The sequence below is a fragment of the Balearica regulorum genome, chromosome 16, assembly GCF_011004875.1.
Source record: "Balearica regulorum gibbericeps isolate bBalReg1 chromosome 16, bBalReg1.pri, whole genome shotgun sequence".
NCBI classification, from domain to species: Eukaryota; Metazoa; Chordata; class Aves; order Gruiformes; family Gruidae; genus Balearica; species Balearica regulorum.
This window is the reverse complement of record NC_046199.1, coordinates 16,024,599-16,038,281: the sequence shown is the minus strand read 5'-3', so window position 1 is coordinate 16,038,281 and position 13,683 is coordinate 16,024,599. Positions and strand designations below refer to the sequence as shown.

The following is a 13,683-nucleotide window of genomic DNA, read 5'->3' as shown; positions in this document are numbered from 1 at the left end:
CTTCGTCAAAATCTCTCATTTTGTGTCATTCTTGTAGTGCACTACAGTTCTGCAGCTGCAAACTATGTACAGATTAAAATTAACAGGGATTCAAAAATGACCAGTTTAACATAGATTGTGAGATTACATTCTGGCCATACATGGGATCTCAACAGCAGAAAACTTTGGATTTATTATTTGTTGCTTTTTGTCTTAAATGAAAGTAAGATTTTTACAGCTAAGCTTTCTGTAACTTCTTATAAAAATGGATTTTGAAATGTGTCTATCCGGGAAGCGTTAGAAGCTGGCGACGTTCAGCAGGACACACACCAGCTTCTCTGGGTCTCTACCACCACCTATAGATGACACCAAATACTTCATGCTCCTGAAACCCTGCACGCAGAGTTCACTTACACCAGCGAGGATATGAAAGTCAACGTTACTTTGTAGTTGCCAAATTGTCGTCCATTTGCACTTAGAAGTTTTCAGGCTTGGTACAATTTCCTATACCTGAAAGCTTGCCTATCAGCAGCTTTCTCACTACTTCAAACTTTTACCTTGAAATACAAATACTCGTCCTCTGTAGGAGCGTACGGCCATGGCTCCAAACCCAGAGCAGCACATCTCCCCCAGCTCCTGTCCCACGGCCCAGGCTGGAGTTTCTTGTCCAGCTGGAGCACTGGGAAAGCTCCGCACTGCGGGCTCCCGATGTGCAGCCTAGATCACCAATGGAGTAGTCACTCCTAGTCAAAGGCCTAGCACAGGCTTTGAAAGCTGACGGCATCTGAAGAGGTACTTTCCCTCACCATTTGTGTTGCTCACTGTTACAATTACTAGAAAAGCAGTTGGAAGAAGTCTCCCAGCTGCTCCGTCTCTGGTTTGATCGTGGTCGTAGCTCACCACCTACTTCGCTGTGCTGGCCCAAGCAGTGGTTAGACTGGCCCACCGAGATGGCCTGAAGCAGCCCCCCCCACTCAGGACAAGGACACTGGGCCTTGGCCTGCACCGCACCCTGCCCGGCTCGCTCTGCGGCCCAGCACCCGCAGCCCCTCGGCACCGGCCCCCACCCGCGCTCTGCTCCGCTGTGCAGGGCCCGGAGCCGCCGTGAGCGGGGTGAAAACCCCGACCGTCCTGTGGCCGGGCAGAGGGGGCCCGTCTCTCCCCCACGTTCACGGTAACTGTCGGCCCAGGGCAGAGCAACACTGCGCAGCCTGATGGTGCGATCCTGCGCGTACCTACGCGCACCTGGAGGTGGGTTAATAGGGAAGAACTGCTACTGTGCCACGCATTTTAATTCAATAACAAAGTGTTAGACCTCTGCCGCCCCAGTGATCGTTTACAACCTGGATACCAGGGACCACATATAATAAGATCAAGCACTTACCTGTGATGCCTTTTATCTTCCAAGTGCTTTACACGTAGCCTCAACGCAGCGCAAACGCAGGGATCGGGTCTGTGCCACAGGCGCAGCAATGGCACGACAGGAGAGCCACAGACCGCAACGCCAGCGTTAAAATTCAAAGTGTCTAGGCTTTCAACTCATTGTTCTCAATGACTGTTCTGCAGCGATCTAACGTAGTAAAAAACCTAATTTATATAAAAATAGGCGTGCTCCGTGACTTGGAACTGGGTCTTGTCAGCTCCTTAAATCACCTATCTGTAGGGAAGGGATAATTAACAGGTGACAAACCTGTATCACCAGAAGACTTGGAGAACAAGTGTAGGAAATAATAAACCCTGAAATACGACTGTCAATGAACTTGGAACTTTTGCTTCATATTTCAGTGCAGTGTGGGGCTGGAAAGCAAGTCCTTCATAATGCCTTTTTAATTAAGCATTTATGAAGGTGTGCCTTCTAACAGCAGCGTGGTGTTTTCTGACACCCACAAGCAGCAGGCACACTGTCAGATGGTGCAAATCAAACCCCAGATTTTAAAACCAAGATTATTGGGAAGGGTTTTTTTTGTTTTAAAAGAACATTATTTTAGAATCAAGGAGTAGGAAGGCAGAAGAGATATGGATCTTCAAAAATACTATTTCCCATAACTAATGAATACAGTGACACTGGAGCAGTCAAGTTTAAACAACCCTTATTTCAACAAAAAAGGTCACATTTTCAAGAACAACCTGTACAAATGTACTTGGGAGATATGATTGCATTTCTGTACTCATCCTTGTAAAGCAGGAAGCCTTACACTGCAGAGTACATACCACACAGAGGGAAGGAGTGGGGAGCACCCCCACGTACACCAAATAAAGGCTGTACAAGCTAAACATTTCAAACACGAGGCGTATTCAGAAAGTGACCCTGATTATATAATCTTTACGAGTTTTCCAAGCATGTTTCTGGCACACAAAGCATCGCTCAATGCCTCCCACTAGCAAACACTGTGAAATTTAACTTGACTTTGATTCCCCAAGAGGGAATCTCAGAGCGGGCTTTGCTAACAGTCTCTTTTCAGTCTTCATGTAAGTTAACAATTGTCCTTGGGATGCCGTCTGGCTGTGAAATGATCTCCAATTTTTGCAGATCCAGGCACCTACGGAGCCGTCTATTTTCCCAAGCTGAGCGTTCGGTAGTGGAGATATCATTAGCTACCACTACAAGAGTGCTCAACAGGTAGGACTATAATGTTGCATAGTTCAAAATACAGCCTAGAATTCATTTATTATAGAAATGTGCATCATATAATGGTAAATTACTATCTCATTGTGATCCAGTCTAGATTTATGCTAGAGTTTCAGACCTTGGATTAGAATCTCTTATTTTTTTTAAGTGAAATGAATTCAATCTTTTCCTTTCCCCCCCCTTAACGTGAACAGAGCCAAAGCATAACACACTTTTACCACCCCTGCAACCACAAACAGGCAGCATCAAAATAAACCCAAAATTTAAGTAGTGTTTGTAAAAAATATATTTGCAGTTGTTTTGCTTTTTAAAACACAGGCGCCTCTGACAGAGATCACTGTGCAATATATATAATTTGCAATAGTATTCTTGCTAACAAAGTTAGTTATTACTGATGGACAGACAAAATTCTTTTGTTTTCTAAAACAATCGCCTGGACTTCTGTGTAAGCATTTCTAGATTAAGTGCCAGGTGCTAGCAACTTCTACAGATATTAAGGAACAGCCCTTCACCACTTGAGTAGGGCTGAGCCAGACCCCGTAGCAGACATTTCTTACAGCTCAGGTGCAGCGAATGCATATGTAGCCTGTAACCGAAACAGGCTTCCCTTAAAAATACACGGCAGAGGTGCTTGCACTATTACCTTTTGGTGTGTGCATGAAAGAACAGCTCTGCTGCGAAGGGGACTCATCACAAGGTGAGCCTTTCTCATTTTAGCCAGCACAATACAGGACTCATTCTGGGAAGCTCACTGCTTGGTGGAATCGGCAACAGCAGCTTCCACGCTCAGACTTTACAGAGAACACAGCCGATTTCACTGGAGGCACATGGATACACGCACCCTCTTCTCACATACAGGATGTACGCTTCCATGTACGGACAAGTAAAACGTGTAAGTGGAAGGTACGTGGCTTTGCAGGTTAAATCCTGCTTTCACTTAGGTCCTGTGCATGTCTGCTGAATTCAGCACTGCCTCCGAGACTGAGAATTGTTTGGTAATTGTACTCTGCGACTAATCCGGTATGGAGTCTGCTGGACACAGCAGAGCTGTATGGGCTCCACTCTGAATGATGGAATAGGTCTGCTTCGGGGCTTCTGTGTGCGAGGATGACGAAAAGATAGGAGGAGGGGGAGCTGAAGTGGACACTGTAATACTCTGACCTCCGTCGCTAACCACAGTCACTTCCGTTGCTCCTTCTTGTATCAAAGCATTAAGGCCTTCCAAGTCAGAGCAGCTGATTCCGGAGCTGGTGATGAAAGCTTGGTTTGCTGAAGCCTCATGACTGCTGACGGAAGCAGCAGGAATCAGAGTCTGATGTAAAGCGCTTCCATCGCTTTGGTCATGGGTTGTGAGAAGAACCGCTGGCTGTGCCACGGGCCCGGCTTCGCTCTGAGCTATGGGCGGCGGAGGTGGTGCCAACAGACTGACCTGGCCCAGCAGCTGCAAGCGGCTGTTGGCCGAGAGGTCTTCCTGACTCTGGCCGACTAAGGCAGGAGGCACGACGTTCACCGACGCAGCCTGAACGATACTGTTAGTCTGAGGGACCTGGTGACCCACGATGATCTTGACCCTTCCCTCGTTGTACGGGGACACCTGAGCAGCCTGCAGCGGGACCTGGAGGTGACTGACGGTAATTGGGGCGCTGGCCTGCCGACTGGGATCCATCTGGAGCTGTAGAACAGCCAGTTCGTTATTTTTAGATCCATTATACATACTGTGCTGCTTCTTATGACTCCTAAGAGAATCTTCTCGGACAAAGGAAGCGTCACACAGGTCACACTTAAATGCTTTCTTGGCGTCCAGTTTGGCAACTTGCCTGGAGCCCCCTTGCTTTGGCCGATCTCCTTCCTTCTTCTCCACCATTTGCTTCTTGGTCTTGACTTTGTCACCGTGAGCTTTCCTCACATGAGTTGTCAGGTTGCTCCGCTGCTTGGTGTCAAAGCTGCAGAATTCACATTTGAAAGGACGATCTTTGCAGTGAATTCGCTCGTGCACTTTCAGAGCTGCCTTGTTGGAGCAAGAGTAGTTGCACTCTGAGCACTTCACTGGTTGTTCGGGCTGATGAGTTCGGATGTGGTGCCGAAGGCTGGTTTTGTTTCCACACTGGAATTCACACTCCGGACACTTGAGAGTGTTTTCCATGCTGTGCTTGATACGAATGTGTGATTTCAAGTTTCCTTTCATGGCGCAGCGGACCTCGCAGAACTCACATTTGTAAGGTTTCTCACCGGAATGCACACGCATGTGCCTCTTCAAGTCCGAGTTGATTTTAAATTTAGCAGGACACATCTGACATTGGAAGGGAGCATCTCCTGTCAACAAAAAACACAGTTCAAAGTACAGATGAGACACCAAGATCCACTGGAGAAACCAATGCTACAATGAATTACGCACAGCTGACTTGTGCTAAATACCCGTAAACTCCCAACATATTTTCAAGATGTAGAGAACTTTAATGGCACAGTATTTATCACCAGGTCTGACGTATTTGCGTGCAAACTCTCCACGAGCGTGCCTGCCCAGGTTTGTTGCTTTTTCACGTCTGCATCTTAGATATCCTCCACTTTTAGTTCATCTTGCGTGTAAAGCTGTTCAGTGTGCTCCAGAGAAGCGACTGAAGTTTCTCATTTGTCCCTCTTTAGCAACAGTCTATCTCAACTAGTGTTTAAAATTAATAAACACTGTAACTTTAACAGCTGCTCTATTTTTGAAGTCTAAGAAAACGACACAAACACATCCATGTCTGAGGTTTACACTACCAGATTTCCAGGGAGGCTTGTAGGTTAAGGAAACGAGGACAAGAAGAAATGGTCTCACGTTGTGTCAGGGGAGGTTTAGGTTGGATATTAAAAAAAATTTCTTCACTGAAAGAGTGGTCAGGCATTGGAACAGGCTGCCCAGAGAGGTGGAGTCACCATCCCTGGAGGTGTTCAAAAAACGTGTAGATGTGGCACTTTGGGATATGCTTTAGTAGACATGGTGGTGTTGGGTTGACAGTTGGACTTGATGATCATAGAGGTCTTTTCCAACCTTAAAGATTCTATGATTAACTTTAGGCCTGGGTAACTGGAGGCTACTGCAGGAACAGATGCTTAACAGGCACCAGCCCTCCTGCTCAGCCATATATTCCTTACTGCCCTTCTCCTCCATTTGTTCACGTGGCGAGTCAGATTGGCTGACAAGAAAAACTGATGACTTCTTTTGGGCCGGTTCATGTGGCGTGGCACAAACACTGCTGCTGGCACAGGAGGGCAGTGGACACTCCTGCCCAGAGCACAGGGAGGTGCAGGGACAGAAGTCCATACCTGGGTCACTCTCAGGTGACTGCACAACCAAAGCATTACTGCAGTTATTGGGGGGAAAAAATAAATAAAGAGGGATCACAGCTACATAAACGCAACTGGAAAAGATAAATGTGAGATTAATGAAACATGCATACAAGTACGTGACTCTAGGGAAATGTGCTTACACAGAGAAGTAACATTAAGCTTTTGTTTTTCTGGCATTATGGCAACCAAGAAAGAGTTATTTGCACCATGTATCATACCTAATAATGTTCCACAGATCACTTCAAGAAAAATCTAATATCAGTTTGTATTCATGCAAACAGGTATAGAAAATATTCATAAGTGCCTTTTTTTTTTTTTTTTTTTGACAGCAATGCTGATCCAGAAACCTAACAATAGCAGGTGAAAGTTGGGTCAAATTCTTAACTGATAAAGCATGAAAAACAAACACACTCATCTGCAAGACCTCTGTAAGCCTATTTATGTCAGACTACCTACAGGAAGAGCCATTTGAATTGCCTGGATTTAAACCACCATTTTGCATTTTCTTTATTTGCAGGCTTGTGTCACAACATGCACGACCAAATTAAGCTGCAGCTCTGCTGAGTCCGGAATCAATGCCAGGGTGAAGACCCGTGACTCTGTTCTGAAGTCTTTAAAAAAAAATCCAAAGCAAACCTATCAACCCAACTAAATAACTGTTCACTTTTTTCTTTAATCTAAACGTGTAGTTCTCTAAACTACCTGAGCATGAAGTCTTTAGGTAGGTATTATTAAGTGGAAGAATTGTGGTGTTAGGTTCTAAGACACCCTTGGTGGGGGAAGGAAAAAGAGAGTGTACTTAATTCAGCAAGCATTTATCTTCTTTAACAATCAAACTGCAAATGGCTGATTTATTTTATAAGTTAATATTTTATAGAGTTTGAGATAGCTGTATAATTTTGCATAATTTGCTTATCCAGCTACATATGCCATAGGTTTAGCTGCATATTTTTCAAATCAAGTTGTGGCCTACTGTGCTAATCCATGTATCTGTTTAATAATTGAGATACATGGGGTATTATCTATATTAAACAGATTTTATTAATGAAGATGCACTGTTTGTTCATCTAGTTTATTTTACAGCCTCAGCTGCACACTCAGCTACTGAATTTTTATCTCCTTTGCTGATGAAGGCACAGTATGTATTTCAATGACTTAATTTTCACATACAGGATAGCACAATATATAAAGAATTAGTAATTTTACTGAATATAGCAAAGTATGTTGGTTCCATTTATTTAAAGAGTGGTCTATTCATTGTATTTCTTTAAATTTCTGTCCATACATAATTAACACTGACAGATTATAGCTTAAAAAAAGTGTCTGATCCTGGAATTATAAATTGTAAGAGTAGTTTTAATCAAAATAACAGGAACCTGATCTTTAGAATGACTAGTCCAACAAGTAATGCTACGCAGATGATCTCACTCTGAGCAATGTAGATTACACTCACCTTCTACAGAATGACTAATTTAATTCCTGTAAGCAATATATTCTACACACCGGCCTTACTTTTCCCCTAAAATTGGCTGTGCGCATAACTGCTTTGTAACCTAACAATGATGAAATGAATGCTTTCAAAATTCTTGTGCCTCCTCTCAGTGAATCAAAAAAGTCTTTTTACAAAAGAGGATTTACTTTGGAGAAATGGAAGAGACAACAAAACTAAAGACTAAAGAATTTTGCATAATTCAATTGCTTAAGATGTAACAGACTGATCTGCCAAAAAGAGAGAAAGTAGCCTAAAACCCCTTCCCAACTATTGCAATATTTAATGCCCAAAAATCTAACTCTACTGGAAAGACAAGAGAACCATGATCATTCATCGGTTCTCCCACAGCCAAATTCAGAGCGTACCTGCCCATGCACATAAACGCACAAGTATGCAGACTCCTATACGTCCTGGGGAAAATGCAATACCATACTCCTCGACTAGTGTGTTCACCAACAGATAACCTCTCATAACAACCCATCTGATTTTGACTGACCATCTTACATAGCAAGAGGGGAAACTTGTAAAACAACTGCCTGACAGTCCTGCCTGTTCCATCACAGCAGATTTGTGAAGTATAAAAGATTCTTTTCTACTAGAGACAGATTAGTTTAACCCTCCCTTCCTTCACAATGCACAAGGGATTTATTTCTTTTATCTACTCAAAATAAATCCCATCTCGCACACATCTGAACTAATGTTGTTTAGTACTTGAATTCAGAATCAGATGTAGGATAGATTCAGAGCTAATCTAGTAATCACTGAACCATAACCACCTTGCAGCTAAAATTCACAGAACTAATCAAATGTATAAAAGACAACACAGAAACTAATCCAGTACCCTGGATTAGGTGAAAAACAACATACAAAGACAACTGTACAGCAGCATCTTTACAGCAAATCTCTTCTAGAACAATCTACAAAAGAGAAATCTGATTAAAATGAAACTTGGGCAAATAATGCAAATATAAAATGATATGATGTTTATAAGCCTGGAGGCTAAAGCTTTCTATTCATAACGCAAAAATTATGTAGGCAGAATATAGTTCTGGCTGCTCATACTACATTGTTAGTGTCCATCAGTCTGCTCATGGAAGGTACCACAAAGAAAGGTCAAAAAAAGATGTAACTTAAATTGCTAATTACTTGCTAATTTACTGATGCAAGAAAAACTAAATTACGCAGCTGAGGTTTGCACTGATATAACTAGTTCAATTATAAAGTAATTTCAGTGTTTCTAATATAGTGGACCAGATTCGAGAGACACAGATAGCAACCTAGATGCTCTTAATCAAACAATCAATCGGATCCTGCTGTTCTACTGGTTTAAGAACATCTAATAGGCAGTTTCAAAATCAATTTAGAAGAAAATCTACCAAGAGTCAGATCTGTCTTCCAATTACTTCCAGGTATTTTTGGTAGAGCTGTATTGCCGTACTAGATTCTATGCCCAAGAACTTCACAGAAGCTGGACGCCTAGGTGCCTTTGAGAATTCAAAAAGGCCTTTCTGGCATCCGGACACCTGTATACCTCTTAAAATCTTCCCAGTGACCTTCAAACCTTTACAGATCTGAATGTCAGTATGAACTTACCCGTGTGGGATCTGAGATGTACAGTTAGCTGGCTCGAGTTGCGGCTTGCATAAGGACAGATCTGGCATTTAAAAGGACGCTCATCGGAGTGAATGCGCTGGTGCTTGTTGAGGCTGCTGCTGTCGGCAGCTGCATAGTCACAGTGTTTACATTTGTAAGGCTTCACTCCGGTATGAGAACGCATATGCATCTTCAGCTTATCTTTACGACTAAAACATTTGTTACAAACTTCACATTTATGGGGCTTGTCTCCTGAAACAAACAGGAGAGCATCAACACATCAAGAATTTTTGCACCATAAGGATGTTGCTGTAATAACACCCCCCCCCACTGAACACTTAACAGAAATGGGACTAGTTTTCAAAAGCTGGACGTTGGGTTTCAGCAGCCATCCTATCAGCTAAGAACTCTTCTATGCTCCGGAAGGCTCCATGCACAAGCACAATAAATTTAGGAGACCCTTTGGAACTTTCTCCCTTTAGAAATCTGGAACTCTGGCTTAGGGGGAAGGGAGGTGAAATGTTGGAATCGTCATTTCCCATGAAGGACAAACTAGGTTTATGCACCACCACCACGACACTGCGCCCTGACAAACACATGGTCTGCACCTCAGAAATTTAACTGGGTCTTAAAACAACGTAGTGTTCATGTTTCATAGCTGTGAGCGGTACTGCCCATAGCGGGACACGGCTTACCCAGAAAGGGCAACTCCCTGGGCACAGAGAACTACAATATTAAGATGTACAGATGTACGTGTACATTCTATCCAATTTATCCACAGATACATTATTTTGTATGGGAAACCAACCAAAAATAAAACATAGCAACTATATAAACCTGTGTGTGTTCGTAGATGACGTTCCATATCCTTCATACCATAGGAAGTCTTGAACTGGCAACCTGAAAATGGTGAGATTAAGATCATTGAATTCAAGGAAAATCTAACAAAATAACAAAAATATAGTCCCATATTCTGGGCATTATGTTTCTTTTCAAGAACATTTTATTTAAATTTCAGTATTAACAAAAAAAATCTGAATTCCTCATCTTGTTTACTCACATCTACTTAAAATAGTGACCGTCTTACCTATGAACTATAGTTTTCTAATGCTTCCCCTAGGAGGTAATTCGCTGTCTGCATTACCATTTTCTGTAAGCTTTGAAACAAATTCTCTGGAATCTCTGTCTAGGATTTGAGATGCTCTTTACAGCACACAGGGGATGCCAGGAGAACTAATTAATTCCACATATGACTTCAAGTTAGTGCAACTGGGAACTCGGGTAACAGCTCACCATTCAGGAATTCTGTCCAAGTGGAAAGTGCTACAGTTTTAGAGCACAGAAATGAATGCTAAGCATTTGAGATGTGCCTTTCAAATGAAGGCAAGCCTGTGAAAAGAGACTGTAACTTCTGCTACCGTTAATATGACTACTCATCTACGTGGCTGTCTCTGCACAGGCTTTCTGCGTATTGCCTGGGTTTTACTCATTAAGGTCTCCAGATACTTCAGTTCAATCCATCCTTATCAAAAATGCTAACTGACCAAAGACAAAACAAACAACACAAAACGCTCGTATAACATTTCTCACATATAACAATGGCAGTTAGCAAAAAGGTAACAAAACTTTGCTCCTACATCGCTACAGGCGTGCGCATCGGCCAATGTCTATCCGCAAACCCACCGCGGCATGGCCAGAGTATATCACCACAGTATGGGACCATCGTCTGAGGACACGTGAAATCAATAGCAAAACTACTGCTGCTATCAATGGTAGTACATCACACCCTTAGTAAGTAGGTTCCCTTCCAGTTCTGCACTGTTTAAGACAAATACAGCTACCGTGCATATCGCTACATGAAACCTATCAACTTTAGAATGAAAAGGAAGAAGGTATAGTTCATGTCTTACCTGGATAGCAGCAGTTTAGTTTCTTCTGTGTAAGGGAGGAAGTGGATTTTCTTGAACGTGGTTTTGGTGGTGTGGAGACGATAGCAGCAGTTGGAGGCTCGCTGCTCTCACTGGGCAGGTACGTTTGATAGCCATGCTCAAAAACAAACTCTGGTGCAGAAACTAAACACATAAAAGAGGTTAATTTGAGAACATTAACTTCTCCCATCGTAAAAATCTAATTATTTTCTAGTTTCATTAATTACTTCTCTATTCTGTTTTTTCCAGCAACATTCCCGTTCCTGCTCACCTGGGGCAGGGGGGGAAGGAAAAGGGCTTTTCTCTCCCTTGCTATCCTGCGATCAGCGAAAAGCCCGCCAGGCCCTGCTGAGCCACGCTGAACGCCGTACCACCCTACGCAGGGCCACTCGCCTCCCTCCGAATCCCACCCCGCACCGTTCAGCTGCTGCTTCAGCTCAGCTTCTCTGGTGCCTGTCCAGGTCTTTCCTTACCAAAGGGATGTTTGTTTGTCAACACTGCTTGTGCTGCTGCCCAGAGGGGGGGAAACTCCAATTATTTGTATGGCAAATGCTGTCAAAAAGCATCACGTAAACCATTTTTTGTTTTTCCAAGTTGTTAAAAAAGTCCAGCCTCTTTCAACTATGCTGCTTTTAGCTGTTACTCACAAGAATAACAGGTGAAACTATCTCAGCCAAAGCAGCAGCTTTTAAATCAATTAAGCAACGCTGTACCCCAAAAGGGCAGAAGGATGTAACTGCTCTCATTTTAAAGATGAGTAAATATGAAGCAGAAAAATGACTCATCCAAAACCCACAGCGAGTTGAGGGATTATAATACAAAAATTCCTGGAAGTGAGCCCTGAATTCAGTTTGTTTCACTGCTCTTCCAGATTCTCTGCCCTAACCTGTCTATCCAAATTAAAGTCAAATAATTTGGATTTTAGTAAGGTCCCAGACCAAAATAAAATAAAACTACATATAGAAGGGCAAGCCTTCACACACGGAACAAAGTTCTGGTTTTATTTAAATGTCTGCAGGATCAGGACCTCACTCGAGCCTTCGCACAGGCAGAAATTTTGAGTAATATTTTTCCTGCCAATTCGTTGTGGGAGCAACGTTAGGGAATGCAGTGTTCTCACATAAGAAGGCCTGGATTGGTGCCTGACAGCAATTCTGTGTCTGTTTTTCATCAAGAGCGCTCTTAAAAAATAAAATGCATAGTAATTTGATTATTTTTCGTAAGTATTGACAATTGTAATTAGTTTGCACAAGTTGGTTGCACAACACATTAGACTTAAGCAATTCTCTACGTGAACTTGTATCTCAATTAGCAAATTAAGGAACCGCTGTCGTACCAAGGCCAGGGCGGCAGCACACCACCTTTTTTTTGCTTCCTCTGCTTGCAGGTACGCACCAACTACCGTGAAAACTGTTCTTTCAGCTGAGCGCGATGGGGACGCGCGAGCAGAGGGCTACCTAACGTTGGCACCTCGCACGACTCGAGCGCTTTCAGGCTCCTGGCACGTAACACCACGATACCTGTGATGGTTTGGGTCTCCGACGCGATGGTCCTGGTCGTGGTTTGTGCCTGTGCCGGCGGCACCGTTTCTTCCGACACAAACTGGACCGTACTGGTGGCCCCGGCCGTCGCACTGGTGAGCTGGCAACCGCTCTGCTTGTGCCCAACGAAGGCATCGAGGTTATTGAACTGCTGCTTGCAGATGCCGCAGATGTGGATGTCGGGGGTGAGCTCCACCAGCACGGTGGTGCCGCCGGGGACTGCGGGGACAGGAGCGCGGTCAGGAGCTCGGCGGGGGGCACCGGACACGGGGGGCACCGGACACGGGGGGCACCGGACACGGGGGGCACCGCTCCAACCGGGGCGGGGGGGTGGGCAGCCCTTTCAGCCCGGGGCGGCCTGGCCCTGCCGACGGCTGCGGGGGTGAATTAGGGCGCTGCGGGACCCCCGGGGCGCTGCCGGCAGAACGGGCCGCCCGCGCCCCCGCACCCGCTTCCCGCAGGCCCCGGGGTCCCGCGGGGGTTCCCCCGCCACCGCGCGGAGGGCACTCGCCCAGCGGCCGCGGCCTCTCTCCACAAAGCCCGCCCGGGGCCACGGCCCGGCACCCACGGCCCGGCGCCCACGGCCCACGGCCCGGCACCCACGGCCCGGCACCCACGGCCCCTCCCGGCCCCGGCGGGCCGCGGCGCTCACCCAGATTCCCGGGTTCCCCCCCCTCCCCCCCAGCCAGGTTCCCGGGCTCCGCTCCCGCCTGTTTCTTGCGCTACTCAGGTTTCGGGGCCTGCCCAGGCCCCGGCTCAACTCGGTTTCCGCCACGCGGGCCCCGGAGCGCGCATACCCCGCTGGCGCGCAGCGGCACTTACACTGCACGGGGCCGGGGAAGGCCGGCGCCGCCCCCCCGCCGCCGCCGGGGTTCATGGCGGCAGCGAGCCCGGCACGCCGCCTCCGCTACCTGCGAGGGGCTTATTACCGGCGGGAAACCTCTCCCCCCGCGCCTCTCGGCCGGCGAGCGGGGGCGGATGTGGAGGAGCCGAGCATGCTCAGTGGCAGCGGCGAGGCTGCGGCTGCCCTCGCCAACCGCCGGGCTGAGGGCTCCCGCCGCTGCCGCCCCCACCTTGCTGTAGTCCGGCCGAAGGTGCCGCTCGTTGCAGCCGGCCTCCCGGGCAGGCCCGCGCAGGAACATCCCCGACAAGCCAAACCACCGTTATTAAACCCGTGAGGAGCCAGCTGCC

At 45.9% G+C, this 13,683-nt stretch overlaps 1 protein-coding gene across 1 annotated transcript; it reads right to left on the bottom strand.

Annotated features, from left to right (window-relative positions):
- Nucleotides 1-2,876: 2,876 nt before the first annotated feature.
- Nucleotides 2,877-13,483, bottom strand: ZFP64 (ZFP64 zinc finger protein). Its single transcript, XM_075769095.1, has 6 exons — nt 13,315-13,483; nt 12,472-12,711; nt 10,934-11,095; nt 9,861-9,923; nt 9,024-9,275; nt 2,877-4,921 (listed from the first exon to the last, which is right to left on the bottom strand). Exons 1-6 carry the CDS (start codon nt 13,367-13,369, stop codon nt 3,621-3,623), a joined length of 2,073 nt encoding a protein of 690 aa, XP_075625210.1. The 5' UTR covers nt 13,370-13,483; the 3' UTR covers nt 2,877-3,620.
- Nucleotides 13,484-13,683: the final 200 nt, after the last annotated feature.

Coding starts and splice junctions, on each gene's coding strand:
- ZFP64 (XM_075769095.1), bottom strand. CDS start 13,369: ATGAACCCCGGCGGCGGCGGGGGGGCGGCGCCGGCCTTCCCCGGCCCC. Junction 9,924..10,933: donor ACTAAACTGCTGCTATCCAG/GTAAGACATGAA, acceptor CACCATTTTCAG/GTTGCCAGTTCAAGACTTCC. Junction 4,922..9,023: donor ACATCTCAGATCCCACACGG/GTAAGTTCATAC, acceptor TTTTGTTGACAG/GAGATGCTCCCTTCCAATGT.